Source organism: Colletotrichum jinshuiense, chromosome 8, assembly GCF_051148585.1.
Source record: "Colletotrichum jinshuiense chromosome 8, complete sequence".
In the NCBI taxonomy this organism is placed as follows: domain Eukaryota; kingdom Fungi; phylum Ascomycota; class Sordariomycetes; order Glomerellales; family Glomerellaceae; genus Colletotrichum; species Colletotrichum jinshuiense.
Genome location: NC_139315.1, coordinates 3,782,804 through 3,797,864, shown reverse-complemented (window position 1 = coordinate 3,797,864; position 15,061 = coordinate 3,782,804). Strand labels below are relative to the sequence as shown.

General features: G+C 55.0%; 3 protein-coding genes across 3 annotated transcripts; 2 read left to right on the top strand and 1 right to left on the bottom strand.

Annotated features, from left to right (window-relative positions):
• Window positions 1-789: 789 nt before the first annotated feature.
• On the bottom strand, window positions 790-1,833 carry EsH8_VIII_001010 (Alpha/Beta hydrolase protein; the record flags this gene model as incomplete). The annotated part of the gene is made up of 1 exon (XM_083270052.1): window positions 790-1,833. One exon carries the CDS (start codon window positions 1,831-1,833, stop codon window positions 790-792), a length of 1,044 nt encoding a protein of 347 aa, XP_083129820.1.
• Window positions 1,834-4,216: 2,383 nt separating this feature from the next.
• Window positions 4,217-7,185, top strand: EsH8_VIII_001009 (uncharacterized protein; the record flags this gene model as incomplete). Its single annotated transcript, XM_083270051.1, has 3 exons — window positions 4,217-4,653; window positions 4,712-6,210; window positions 6,269-7,185. 3 exons carry the CDS (start codon window positions 4,217-4,219, stop codon window positions 7,183-7,185), a joined length of 2,853 nt encoding a protein of 950 aa, XP_083129819.1.
• Window positions 7,186-12,811: 5,626 nt separating this feature from the next.
• EsH8_VIII_001008 (glycoside hydrolase superfamily) lies at window positions 12,812-15,025 on the top strand (the record flags this gene model as incomplete). Its single annotated transcript, XM_083270050.1, has 1 exon — window positions 12,812-15,025. One exon carries the CDS (start codon window positions 12,812-12,814, stop codon window positions 15,023-15,025), a length of 2,214 nt encoding a protein of 737 aa, XP_083129818.1.
• Between the last annotated feature and the right edge of the window lie 36 nt (window positions 15,026-15,061).

Here is a 15,061-nt window from a genome sequence, read left to right as displayed (position 1 = left end):
CACAGAGTCGCCTGAGCAAATGGCCGAGATGCGATTATTGGTCCCACCTTGCAAGCAACTGGCTATGAGAATCGACGCCCACGACTGGCCATGTGAAAAAGGCTTCGGGTTAGATCTCTCCAGCTCAGTTAAGAAGCCTCTCGTTCAAGACCATTGATGGGCGTTCTGCTAGCCCAGGACCAACCATCACGCGCGCCGACGAAATTGGGCAGTTGGTCGGGTGATTTGTTGGATCTAGACATATGTGAATCGCTCCTGGCTTCGCGAGCTGTATCTTTAGGGGGCGGCAGCTGAAAGGCTCTTGCCAGGACCCCGTATCGCATCCGGCGCATGACCCATCCATATCCTGAAGCGGACGGATAGCTGTTGCTTGGGAGCTATGACAACTAGCTAAGAGCGGGGCGGAAGCCGCAAATGGCTTGACTAGCGTCATAGAGGCAGATGGCACTAGGGCATAGAGGCAGATGGCACTAGAGCATACGGGCTATTGGGTGAATGTTGAACCTTTCCCCATTCAACATTATCGCATTTTCGGTGATCTCTCAAAAGCCCATGTGTAAGGTTTCAGCTATCTCATTTTAATATGGTAATATTTACCGGCTGCAACGAGACCCATGACCACAGTAGCAAGCTGGTTTTTCTATTAACTACTCGCTAGATAACATGCCATATTGTTAACACTGAACACTGTAAAGTGCTAATTAGCACGGCCAGTTTTAGCGTCTCTGACGAGGATAAAGTAATATGTCGGGGTTAGACCTCTCAGTTTGCGCCGAGACTGCCTCTCTTCTAAACGAGGTTCGTCTTGAAGAACTGAGTGAGCTTGTCGAATGGGATGAGAGCCACACGGTCGTAGAGGTCGACGTGGCCGGCACCCGGCACCCAGTAGAGCTCCTTCGGCTCGGCCGCACGCGCATAAGCGTCCTCGCTGAACTCGCGAGAGTGTGCCTGGTCACCCGAAATGAACAGCATCGGGCGCGGCGAGATCGTGTCGATGTCGTTGAAGGGGTAAAAGTTCATGAACCTCGTGTTGCTCGAGAGCGTCGGGTGCGTCGTGAGATTCGGCGAAGAGCCCTCGGGCGTAAACTCGCCGCGGGTGGTGCGATAGAAGTCGAAGAACTCGATGTCGACCGCAGTCGAATTGGCCGTGATGCTATGCGGGGTGCCGCCGGTGTACTGGATCTCGCCACCGTCCACCTCGACCTGGCGTTGCTGCACCGCCGTGGCAATGACTGCCTTGCGCTGCTCGACGCTTTGCGCCTTTCGCAGCCCGTTGCGGTTGACAGAGCCCATGTCGTACATGCTTGACGTTGCGATAGCTTTGATGCGTGGATCGATCTTGGCCGCGCTGATCACGAAGGAGCCACTACCGCAGATCCCGAGGCCGCCGATTCGCTCGCGATCGACGAGCTTCTGCGAGCCAAGGTAGTCAACTGCCGCGCTGAAAGTCTCTGCGTAGAGGTCCGGGGACACGGCGTTGCGAGGCTCGCCGTCGCTGCCGCCCCAGAACGACACGTCGATCGAAAGCGTGACGAAACCCTGCTCGGCCAGCTTCGTGGCGTAGAGGTTCGCGCTCTGCTCCTTAACAGCGCCCATGGGGTGGCCGACGACAATGGCAGAGCTGTTGACAGAGCCATTGAGGTCGTTGCGGATGAAGAGGTTGCCGGCGACAGTCATCTGGTATTGGTTCAGGAAGGTGACCGGCTGAACCGTCACGCTGTTGCTGACGTAGAAGTTGTCGGCTCCGTACGACAGGTTCTGTGCCGCTGCCGAAATTGTGTGAACGCCTGTCATCACGCTGAGCGCGGCGATGCTGCCTCGTACGGTCTTCATGATGTTGCTGTCGGTTGCTGGGTATGTATGTACAAGAGGGTAACTATGAAAGCTTGGTGACAGAATGATTCCATGCCAGGCGGCATGTTGACTGTTTTATAGATGACGAGGTGGGTAATTGAACATTGCACTGCCATCGCCTGCGTCACTAGCATCGTCAAAAGTTACTCTTGAGGTCAGCATCAAAGACTGGACATGGTGTATCTCCTTGCAAATTACATTAAGGCCGCGCGTTGGTACTGCCCTTCGGCGTGGAGTCGCCGTCATGCCAAGACAAATTTTCTAATAGTACTGGATTTGAAATCAAGATGGACGGGACTGGTGTCAGTCGAATGATGCACGTGAATGTGAGCGTTCGAGGGCTCTCAAGATGCTCAAAAGAGGCACAATTGAAGCTTGGACGTTGTCGTGGAGCAAGAGTGGGGATCATGCCTAATCTGGACGTCAGCCACCTGCATGACACCCTGGACCATGTTAAAAGGGCCGTTCCCTTCCAAGTCTAAGTTCTTGGACGACCGCAGATGGGACGGTCAATTGTACCGCAAATTACTTACGCCAGACCATGTTTACGATGTTCATATCTCGAACAAGTTAATGCATTGAATGACTCGGGCAGTACGAGAACTACTGTAAGAGCTTGGGTCGTTTGCTGGTGTTAATGGACTTGTTCACCAATCGGGATAGTTACTGCACCTTGTCAACAGTCATGGGGAGGGTTGACGGCTGGCAGTGAATTAAGCTTGCTGCTCCTTTTTTTTCTTCCCTTATTTTTATTTTTGTTTTGTGCCCGAATGCGGTTGGTTATCCCTGGTAGCTGATTACGGCCGACTTACTTACCCCTGGTAAAATGATGTCTTGAATGCCTTCGGGTAAGTTGTGCATTCGCAGGATACACACGCCAGACACTGATAAAGGATCTGGTTCTCTGTGCATGTAGTTGGAGATTAAAGCGCAATGCATATTGAACCATAAATGATCACGCGTAAGGCTCGCTATCCCTGATGTATTCTGTTCGAACTAGTGTCAATTATAGCCCTGGGTCGCCATTACGAATGCTGCTCGCACGAGCTCCACGATGACAAACCTCTGTATTTCAATTTTCGGCCATGATTGTGTTCCTCTCAGACCTCACAATCTGCATTTATAGGCTGGTGTAGTCTCCGCGGGCCATTGACCTTGGGATATATCAAGACACGAAGCTCCTTGAACTTATTGCGTATCAAAGGGTCTTTAAATTGGGTCTTTACAAATCATGCTCTTACTTTCAACAGTACCAACCCTAGCTACTGGAGATTGGCATTTGTTTTATCAACTAGTCTGGAAAGTCGAACAAAATCTGATCTTGTGCTGAAACTAAAGAATTCATCTATGTGGACTCACATTGCCCTGTGCATTGGCCTAAACTCTGCATCAGCTTGAACGACATTTAATGCGAGCCATCAGGCACAGCCTCCCCGTTCATGGAACCGTCGTCGTCAGCATCCCCAACAAAGAGGTGGTAGCGTGACGGGTCCAAACCTTGACACTCCTGTGCTCCCACAGAACGCACGGAACCTATTGCCCAGGGAACACCACAGCAAGGTCACCAGGCCGAGGCTTTCCTGTACCGAAGCTCATTTGATTGTCATGAACCTTCGGCCTGAGACATTGGCCGGAAGAGCGTTTTCAGACACTTCATTATCAGCAAGGTTCTGGATTGGACACTTCTTAAGGTACGGTTCCATCACTCTAACAAAGTCTTTTTTGAACGGACAACCTCAACATGCTGACCGATATGTCCTTGTAACTGCTTGGCTGTTGGGATCAAAGTGAGGATCAGCTGTAGTCCCCACTGATGCTTGTTTGATAGTATTGTAGCGCAAGTTAGTGATCCATACTGATTGAATGAGTGATGTATTTGCCCCCACTGTCCAGACGTAGGGGAGCGCGAAAGGAAGCACCGGACGCACTCGACTGGGGAGGCTGAGCTAATCTTGTCCCAACTGACTATGCCCTAAAAGGGTGGCTAAGTCGATGTCGACCTGCTATGATGCGAGACGTGTACGCGATAAGCAGGCTGGTGTCCACTGCGAACGAAGTCTACCTACTTGCTGCGGGGCTTACTGCACTGCACGTAAGCGCTGGGTATCCCACCAGTTCGAGCCTGGATTGGACGACTTCTGGAGCCACAGTTAATGCATTAGCATGTATGCCTTGCCAAGTCAGCCTGATGTTGGTTGATTCAGCCTGATTTCTGCATCCATTCCTTTGGAACCTCCGCAACTCAAATCACCACCCTTGAATCCCTGGCCGGCCTGGTCTCTTAATGCCCTCAAATCCCTCATAGCAAACCTACTCCGCGACCACGACATAGCAGTCCGGCTAATCGGCGCTATTTTCTACCATGGCAGACCCCTTGAGTATAGCGTCAGCTATCGTCGGCATCCTTGCTGCCGCCGGCCAAGTCATCAAAGTCCTGGGGCCGTACGTGTCGGCTGCCAAAGACACGCCAATGACCGCTGCATCGGTTCGCTCGGAAGTCGTCAACTTTCGTATCATCCTGTCCGCTTTTCAGGGTTTGCTGGACAACCTGAACATCACGGCGGGAACGCGCACGGGGCTGGTTCCGATTGACGACCTCATCATAGTTCTTACAGACGGCGTTCTTATTTTCTCTGAGCTCGAGGCTTCCGTCTCCTCGCTGGATGCAACTGGGACCGAGCGCCCTTCGCTTACATTGCGGATACAGTGGGCTCGGAAGGAGAAGGAGCTGTCTGCTATAGTTAACAGACTGCAGTCATTCAAGGGCTCCATCTTGTTATTACTCAACATTCTGCAGTGGTGCGTCTCCAAGGGGGCCATTATAACTTCGTCTTGTTCGTCCAATAACTTGTCTCAGTGACTCCGACCATAAGGCTTGTCAAACCCAAGGCGAGCTTTTTGCAAAGGTCCAGAACCTCTGGGCGAACCCTGCCCTCGTGCGGCGACTATCGGTCCTTGAGGATGTATTTGACGGGCTAAGCGTCATCGAGCCCCCCGCATCTGTCGCCAGGCTCAACACAACCTCGTCAATATCAGACGACATGTCCTTTTATTCAATCAATACAATAAAGCCGGATCGACAACCAGCCCAGTTGCTGGGCCCTCCGCAATCATCATCTTCCATCTCGCCTCCCGAATTCGAAACCGACTTGGGTCGGTCTCGAGTCTACCAAAGGGTGGGAGGAGGCGATATCCGCCTTTCGTCCGGGGCATCCATCGTGACGTCCAAAGCAGCCTCTGTCTTTTCTGGCATCAGTCTAGCCGACATCTCAGTTCTTTCGGCTATCGCTGTTCCTATCTATCCGGCCGAGATCTCGAATGCTCAACATTACGTCTTCTCGGAAGCCAAGGCCTCGAACGCGATTGCTCGGAAATACTACGCCTCAAGGGGCGGCTACGCCAATTGTAGCAGCAGAGTCATTGGTAGATGGTCCGAATCTACAAGGCGAGTTGTTAGGTTGAGCGAGTTCCGCTTCGAGGTCCAATTTGCAAGCCCAGTGATCTTCCTGTGCCCCCCGTCAAACAAAAAGGGCCCGGTGAAGAACGAACCTATCATCTTCATTGATGGGTCGGAACGGAGCGTGTTGGAAAGTGGTTCAGACATCCAGGACCATCCCTCAAACTACCTTTCCGACAGGGAGTATGCAAAGCGGGCAGTCCATACAGCGGACAATGAACGGGCCTCATGGCTTGCGCTGCTTTCCGCCCTACAGAAAATGGAAAGAGAATCAAGAGAATGGCAACAGAAGCAACATCTTGAAATGAACGAAGCCCTGCTGAGGGGTCCCAAGGGGTCTGCTCATGCTAAAACTATTGATGATACTGAAATATTGCTCCAGGGTGTAAGCTACCAGTACACGTTAAGCGTAGCCATACAGAAGAAGCTTAGAAGCTGGGATACCATGCCCATTAACGTCAAAAGACCTTATGCCACCACAGTCTGGTGCCACCTCATAGAACTGCTCGCCATGCTTGGCGTGTATTGGGTCGAGTTCAACAGAGTCAACAACAGATACCTTGCCGAAGGCAACGGCTATACAGTGACGGGGGAAAACGTTAGTAACCTCGGCATTATGTTTACGTTTCAGGTCCACAGCTGGAGTCACTTTGGAAGCAATCGGGTTATACCCGTCCAAGAGGTTAAGGAGCTCTGCTTCGGTTTCGTCCCGACAATTTACCAGTCACCGTCTGACAGTCGACGTCTAATCTCCCCGGACGAACTCCGAGACCTGTCTGTATTCAACCTTGCTACCGACTACAACGTGGCGGAGACGTTAGTCTTGATTGGATGCAACACCAAAACCGTCAACTACTTCTCCCCGAACTCGATAGCCCGGAGGACCCATCTGTTTCCCAGTAAGCCTCGCTCAACCACGTGTGGAGTGATTTTCGATGTCTGACAACTTGGGTATAGTTGCGTTCGAAATCGTTGGGATGCTGGCTCGCACTCTTCACATTGAAAACAGCACGTTCCGCATGCTTCCAAACCCGACTCGCTACCGATGGGACGCGAACAACTTCTCCCTGCCGAAGCTGCTCCGCGCATTCGGCAGCCAAATGCAAAGTCTGCAGGAAGAGCAGGAAAAGGAGCAGGATTTCCCCGGCATTGTAGGAGAAGCGATTCAAGGGCACATCAGGTTGATCGAAACCCGTCTTGGTGAAGGGACCGGTTTGCGGCTCATGAACGCCTTGCACGCGGCTCTTGACGACATGGACGAGATTTTGACGGCGAGGCGGAAGAGAAACGGACTCGTGTCGCGGAATGTCAATGGTAAATGGGAGCCCTTTCGAGTGCCAGAAGACCAGGTCGATTTCGAGCCCGCAAGGCGTGCCATCGTTCGGGATGTTTTGAGGAGCCACATCCAGGAGGTGCTTGCTTTTCTCAACGACGAGACGGATATGGCATCCCAAACTACTTTTAGCGACGATCTGCTCTCAGGCAAGAAGAGCCCTCCGCTTTTCAACGACATCAATACTGCATCCCCGGAGATCAAACAAGACAGGTTAATGGAGACTTATTTCCGGGTGATACGGAGAAAGGTCATCGAAGGTGTCCAGGAGTCGGCGGGCAGACAGGAACAGATAAGCCAGGGCGGTTCTGGGAGCCAACAAACGAACCCCAGCACTGAAACAGTGAGGACGCCGGACGACGATGACGAACCGATCCTCTTGCACGATGTGAGCGGAGACTACATTGGCCACGGGGATATATGGTGCACGCTTGTTTTCCGGATGATCTGCTGGCTCATGTTGCACGATTTTCATAAGAAGGATGTCCAGCTCCCGAAGAGCGAGCTTTGTGGCAGCCGGCTCCCCGTCTACATCTCATAGTCGGCGGCTGTATTCCAATGTACGAGAGGCAGTATTACAGCACAGTATTTTTTGTCCAGGCATACTCGGACCCTAAGGGTGCCCGTTTACCGCCGGACGTCTTCGGGACAGGGAGGCAGCGAGTGAACGGTCACGGATGGCTATATACCGAGAAACCCAGTTGCAACTTGATGGTTTTCACATTGTCTTTTTATTTTCGTCACGTATAGACGAACAATTTAGGCTTTTTATAAGCATATATTTAAGCAAGAGCACGAGAGAATGAACTCTGCTGCGTCTCATCATGCAAATTCATAAACCCTGGAAACTTGAACAGAACCTGACCTGGACTACGACACAGGCGTCTTTTACTCAGGAGCTCAACCAAGGCCGACGATTTTGGCTGCAAGGGCACGTCTTCACGCAAGCCAGGAGTCGCGGCATGTTGGATTTGGCTTAAAGCAACCAGCTCCGCTCCACAAGAGGCCCGGCCGGGTTTAGCAGCTGGTTATGGTTATGTTCCCCCCCTGAGGATCCAAACCACCCCCACTAAATGCGACAGAGCATGCCGTGGGTTTTGCACCAGCTCTGCTTAAAAAGGAAAAGGAAAAAAAGGGAATGGCGCAATTGGGACGACACACCTAGGTGTGGGCAGCCAGGCAGGAATGGGCCTAGGTTGGTTCTTTTCCGGGGCCGGTCTATTCCTGGGTAGCGAGCTCGCAAGGCGCAAATGTGCAAATATTTCTCGTCGTCACCTTCTTTTCTAGTTTGCCGTATGACTCGCCAATACGAGCCAGCGGGAAGTATCATTTTTTTCCCTTTCGTTTTCATGCCGAGGGGCGCGTTGGTGCTTACGGGTGCTTGCGAACCGAATATTGGGCAAACTCGGTCCGGGAACCAGCTGCAAACCCAGCTGCAAACGGGCCAGCAGTAGCAGCTGCAGCTGCAACATGAGCTAACCACGTCGAGGCCGACTTTGTGGTGGCGGTACCGCGGGAGTTGGCGGCCGACACACGTGAGGCGTCGGAGCTGGAGCGTTAGCACGCGAGCCAGGGCACAGCTGGGAGGTGCGTGGCGCTGTGGCTGGTTGGTTTATGGGATTCTTGGGGGGGATTAAACACGGTCGCCAATTGCTGTGGTGGATAGCAGCAACATCGATCAATATACCTAGGGCAGGTAATTAGGTAGTAAGTAGCAGCTTGAGGCACGAGTCGTGTGACTGGGGGGTTTTGGACAAGAGTGCGACACGGAGGGCGAGGGGAGCATCCTGTTTGAAGCAATTTGGTGATGTCATGCGGCCGACATGGGCCAGCGCTGTTGCAAGGGGGCAGAGAGAAGGGCGGGTTCATGCTTCAGTGTGCTTCAGGTTTGGTGGTTTTGGTTAAGGGGTTCGCAGACGACGGCGGCACGGGGGGGAGGGGGGGCAGAAGGGGAGGACCCTGGAGTTGCCTGACGACCAGGCATTAGCAAGGTTTCTTATTTGCGAGGTGTTTTGGATTCTGAGTGGTTATTTTGCGTGTGTGTGGGAGGATGGGAGATGGGAAAGGGGAAAAAGGGTTGGGATGACAGTTCCTGAATGCGCCGATCAGGTGGTTTTGCGCGCAGGCGAATTCAGTAGAGAGGCCAACAAAAAGTCCCATAGGGGCAATGGTAGACAGGGGCGGGCGGCGTCCATGGGGCAATTTCGGTGGTTGGGCTGGCTGACTTTGACGCGTGTGTGGTGTTCTTCGTCACAGTACTCCGTATTGTGTATCTATCTGTATTGTTTTCGGTCTAGTGGAAGGATGCTCCCTTGGGGGTTTCCTTCTTTGTTTCTTGCTCTGTGACCGGGACTTTTCGTGGGACATGCCCGGCTCGGGGGGGACCTGACGATCGATCGCCGCCATTCGTCGTCGCATTGTCGACGAGGCCGCACAGATCAAAAGATGGAGGCGGCAGCGGCAGCCCTGCCTCGCCAACGACCCGAGTCTTGTCGGAGCGGCGTCCATGCCCGGCATCTGTTCGCCGATGCCGTCACTGCAGGCGGGCACACACGCTATGTAGATATCCGATATAGATGGGAGGGGGGGTGAAGGGGTATTGTGAAGTAAGTCACTTAGCCCACCCCAGCCCAGCCTCCAGCGAAAAGTAACAGGACACGACAGCAGCAGCAGGAGCAGCAGCAGGAGGAGAAAATAACAGGAATGGCGGCGGCGCAACAGGTGATCGACGACGGATGCGCCGATAGGACTGCAAATGGGGACAGTGTCGTGTGCAGAATGGAGCTGCGAAGCTGGGGGGAGCTGGGAGCTGAGCGGCCGGTTTCGTGGGAATTGGGGCGCAGTTACACTTAAAAGACGAGGGGAGGCGCCGGGCGGTCGCTTGGCCAACCACGGCCAGCGCACCGGGCCCACCAGAAAAGGCCACTGGGGCGCGCCTATCCTTAGTAAGGCACACTATCGGGCAGAGCCAGCCCACTAAAGAAACGATTCCCCCCCCGGACAGCGGAGCGGGCGGGCACGTCGCTCGCCTCGTCTCACCCGCCCATTGAATGAGTGCATCGGGGAAAGTGAACACTTTTGCTACTTCCGTCTCACATGCATACACATATACGTGTACGAATAGAGACAGGACAGACAGGACCGACAGGCATCGCATTGAGCCACGGATGGGCAATGAGATGTAGATGTAGATGTAGATGGCGAGAAAGAGAAACCCTCCAATCCGATGAGTGGCAGGCAGGCAGGGCAAGGCCAACAAAGTACTGTATGAACACGAATATGAAGAAAAAAGCATTTAAAAAAAAAAAAAAAACCGGAGCCACAGAGGAGGAGCAGTAGACAGGGCATATGCATGAAGACGAGGAGAGGGTCTCGTTCCAGAAACACCGGAGCTCCTCGCTTCTCGCCAGCCAGGCTAGGCTGGGGATGGTGGGATGGTGATGCAACGGCTGCTTTTCGGAGGAATTGGGATTCTGCAGTGTCTCGCCCTGCTGCTGCACCGCCGCACCCCAACATGCACCTTTGGCCCCTTCCGCACTTGGAGGTGAACCATGTTTTATTTGCTCCCTGCCCCTTGGAGAAGACAATGTGGCATGGAAATGTCGGCATTTTAAAAGCAAAGACCATGGCGCGCCTTGGCCGTTGGGGAAGGGAAAGTGACGTTTGCAGATGTTTTGGTACCAAGGTAGGTACAGATCGCATACGCTGCGCTGCCTGCAGAGCAACGGCACGGGTGCAGAAGGAGCGAGGTGCGAGGTGCCCTTCCTCCCACCCGGGAACGAAAGAATTACGGACAAACCTGCCTGGGATAAGGTACTGGCTTGTTTTTGTCGGACCGTGGCATCACTCTTGCCGGGCTTCTGCCTGACCTCGTTCCCTTCTTCCTGCCCGCCTACCATATTTCTCTCTCTTCTCGGTCCGGCTCCTTCCCTTGTTCGCTCTCCAGCAGGGCTCTGTGCCTCCCTACTTCTTCTCCGTCTGCGAATACCGGGCCGGGCTTTTACCTTTTTTAAAGGTGAGGAGCGTCGGCCCACTCTCGCCCACCACGACGGCTCTCGGCAGACCAGCACAGGGCAGGCAGGAACTCTGACGCCCCAGGGCCGGGCCCAGGTATTTCCTCCCCCAGATCTTGGTGTGGAGGTACAAGGCTGGGCTAAGCACCCGTTGTCGTTGTTCCCCGTTGTCTGGTGGTCACTGCGGTACCCGCAATGGAGGGGAAGGGAAGGGGAGGGGCAGCGAATGCAAGGAAAGAAAGAGGTGTGTGCCGTCTTCCCCTCCCCCATTGTCCCATTGTGTACTCCGTATGGTGGTAAAAATAAAAACACCGATGTATGTAGTAGTAATAGTTCGTATGTCAGAGACCAATGAACACGAGGAAGTGGCCGGCGGGATGCAACTTGCTTCGTTCGTGCCTGCCCTTGTCTGTCCTGCCTTCCCTGTTGTGCCTGACCTGACCTCCCCCCAACCCGACCCGACCGCACCAGTTGCTGTGCTGCTGCTTCCATGGAACGCGATGAATGATGATGGGAAAGGAAACAGCGGGCGTCCCTTCCAGCTTCCTGATGCCTGCTTCCTGCTTGCTCCCTGCTTTTCTCCCACTTCTTGTCGCCTTGCACGCAACTCTCGCCCGCACTTGCTTCCTTGCTCCTGATCGTCCCGTCTGGTCCCTCCAATCTATTTGTCTCACACACGCGGCGTACTTCGCCTCTTCCTGGCCTTCTCCCTCTCCACGGCCTCGTTCCCTCTCTGCATCTGCCGCACTGCATCGCATCTGAATCGGCATCGGCATCCGCAACTCGCGTCTGCCTCCCTCACCCCATCTGTCCGCCGTGTCTACCACCACTACCAAATGTCCCTCTAGCCTGCGGCCGACCGACGAGCCCATCTGTCCAAGGAGCCGAGACCCCAAGAGCCAAGCCACCCCCCACCCATCCTCCAACGTGCGTGCCGTGCTACCTCACCTCGCCTCGCTCGCACCAACACGGCACCAACACGACACCACCACACGACGTTGCCCGTACGCACCTACCCCATCATCCCGTTTCTCTCTCTCTCTCCCTCTCGGGGCTTTGTCGCTTCTCCAGACGTCGTTGTTGAAATTCTTGCTCGACCTGCGACAGACTTGAGGTCTTTCCACACTAGACCCTCCGAGAGTACCCCGCGACAATCCTTCGGCTCCCGCACACTCCTCAGCACTCGGTGTGCGACCCTCGAAAAGCCAGGTCTCGACGGCAACCAGGAACCGCTCCAAATACGAGCCAACGCAACGACGCCAGACAAGGGAGCCGCACGGGGTCTAAAATACGAATTTCTGCCCTGGCGCTGTCGCCGCCGAAACACCCAATTACCCAGCCCATCATTTTGCGCCTAAACTCGCCTGGTGGCTTGCGCTCATCTTTCTCACTCAGCGCCTTTTCCATAGCTGCTGACCAGGCTCCGTCTGACTCTCCTCCCTCCTGCAGCCCCCCCCGAACCGGATTCGACACTGTTCATCGCAATCGGGGCCACCAGACAAGACAAGACATCACTGCCCCCCAATCTGTGTTCGCATCGTCGAGCCTCGCGCCCTCAATTGCCCACCGCCTTGTCTGTCTTTTTCGGTCGCTCTCAACCATACGAGGAAACGCGCACGCATCCCGACGACTGTCTGACTGATTCTGGCTGGTACGACGTACCGCTTATTGAATTCCCCCCAAGACACGCAATAGGCGGAGGCGACTAGCTTGCGTCGTCCGCCCTGTCGCCTTCTTCATAAACAAAGTTACTGGGCGACCTGGGTGCACGGAGGTCAGTGGTTTTTGTTTTGCTTTTGCCCTCTCCGGCATCACCTCTCCATCCGATCTCGTCCCGCTCGCTCTGCACGCCTGGCCTACCTTTGCTGGAATGACCAGACGAAACATAAACACACAGACTTTGCAGCGAAGAACAGCGCTCACAATTAAACAGTCGTCGCTCCGAGACACCTGAAATTGTGTCCGCATTCCTTCTCTCGACGCACGCAGCCACCTAACCCGTCTCCATCTCCATCTTCTCACCCTCTCTCGCCCCGGTCCGCCTTCACTCGCCCGCCTTCAGTCGGACAAGGCCCTCTTGGCTGTTGCACAGTCGACCGCTGATCCCACGAGGGCTGCGATACGTCCCCTGTTATTCCACTCACCGCCCGAAACATGCCGCGATACGACTTTGAGGACGGCAATGCCGAGCGCGAACCTCTTGACCAAGCTTATCGGTCTCATGCTCGCTCGCCCAACCCTCCAGAGTATTACCAAGATAATCAGCACTACAACGGTGTCCCCCAGGGCCATCACCACGATCAGAATCCTAGAGCGCAACAGTATCCCGACGCCCACCCCGACTCGACCTTTGGTCGCATGCGAGCCGAGCGGAGGAACGATCGCCAGGGTGTACCACCAGCTGCCGTAGGAGCCGTCGGCGGAGCTGCTGCTGGCTACGGCGTACAACAGGCCGTATCCCCCATCGACGCCCCTCCGCAGGTCCCGCCTCATCGCGACTGGGCCCCCGACCGCTACGCACCTCCCCAGCAAAGCAACCTGAACCCAAACATCACCCCCGGCGCAGACAACTTCAGCGACACCGCATCAGGAGGTATGGCCGGCATCGCCTACACCGTCGCCGAGCGCAACGCGAGGGAGAGCGGAGTCGAGGCCATGGGAAACATTGGCCAGGCGCCGCCCCCATCACGGGGCCAGTTCCAGCAGTCCAGCGCACCACCACCGCTAGCTCCCGGCCAGCCGCAAGGGGACGCCTATGAGATGAGCAGCGCCCCGCGCCCGTACCCAGGCAGCCTTCCTGACCGTGATTCCCACTCGAGCTTGACTGCCCTCGGTGGGGCTGGTGCATACCCAGCCAGGCTGTCGCCGTCCTTGCACCCGTACGGTCACAATGAGTACTATAACGATAACCCATACTACCAGAGACATTCGGAATATCTCGGGGTTGTGGACCCCAACTCGATTGCCGACGATGGCGATGACGGTCTGGATTACGGCCGGAGCCGGAGTGGACGGAATTCAATGCTCAGCCTATCCAACAGCGATCGGACGGGCAAAGGGAGCCACAAGGGTGCTGCCGTCGCTGGGGCAGCGGCCGCAGGGGGCGCGGGCGCAGCTCTTATGGCCAACGGGAGCGGGTATTACGACCCCGTCAAGGGCACAACCACGGGGTACCAGAATGGCAGCGCAATTGACCTCAATGGGCCCGAGAAGCCATCCGAGTGGATGAAGAACGAGAACAAGACGAGGAAAAAGTGGAAGTGGTGCATTATCATCGGTGTCATCCTCCTCGTTGCCGCTGCCATCGCCGGTGGCACCGCCGGCTGGTTGGTTTCGAGGAACAACTCCAAGAGCAGTAGCGGGCAAGAGGGGCAGTCGGCAGATGACGACAAAAACTCCAACGGCGACCTCAACATCAACAGCTCCGAGATCAAGGAACTCATGAACAACAAGGCCCTGCACAAGGTATTCCCCGGCATGGACTACACGCCCATCAACACCCAATACCCCGAATGCGTCCACAACCCCCCCTCGCAGAACAACATTACGCGCGACTTGGCAGTGCTCAGCCAACTGACAAACACCATCCGGCTGTACGGCACAGACTGCAACCAAACGCAGATGCTTATCCACTCGATCCAGCAACTGAAGATGGAGGACACCGTCAAGATATGGATGGGAGTGTGGCAGGACTCGAACGACACGACAAATGCGAGACAGCTGGACCAGATGTGGGATATCCTCGACGAGTATGGCGACAAGTACTTTGAGGGCATCATTGTTGCCAACGAGATCCTGTTCCGAAAGGAGATGACGGAATCGGCCCTGGGCACTCTGCTCGCCGAAGTGCGAACCAACCTGACTAGCAAGGGGATGACTTTGCCGGTTGCAACCTCGGATCTGGGCACCGACTGGACGGCGTCCCTGGCGGCAAAGAGCGACTACATCATGGCCAACATTCACCCCTTCTTCTCCGGAGCCAACGCCAAAGATGCGGCCGTTTGGACGAATAATTTCTGGGAAACAAACGTCGGCCCGTACTTCTTGTCTGACAAGAAGAAGAACGTCATCGCCGAGGTTGGTTGGCCCACCAAGGGCGGCACGAACTGCGGCACTGCCGGCGTCACGGTCTGTCCCAACGCCTCGGTCGCTGGCATTGACGAGCTGAACCAGCTCTTGGAAGACTGGGTGTGTAGCTCTTTGGCCAACGGCACCAATTACTTTTGGTTCTCGGCCTTTGACGAGCCGTGGAAAATCAAATTCAACGAAAAGGGCAAGGAGTGGGAGGACCAATGGGGTCTGATGGACGTCAACAGGAAGATCAAATCAGGCGTCGTCATCCCGGATTGCGGCGGCAAGACGGTATAAGGCAATGGAGCCGTACCGCAGTGTTTCAGTTTATCT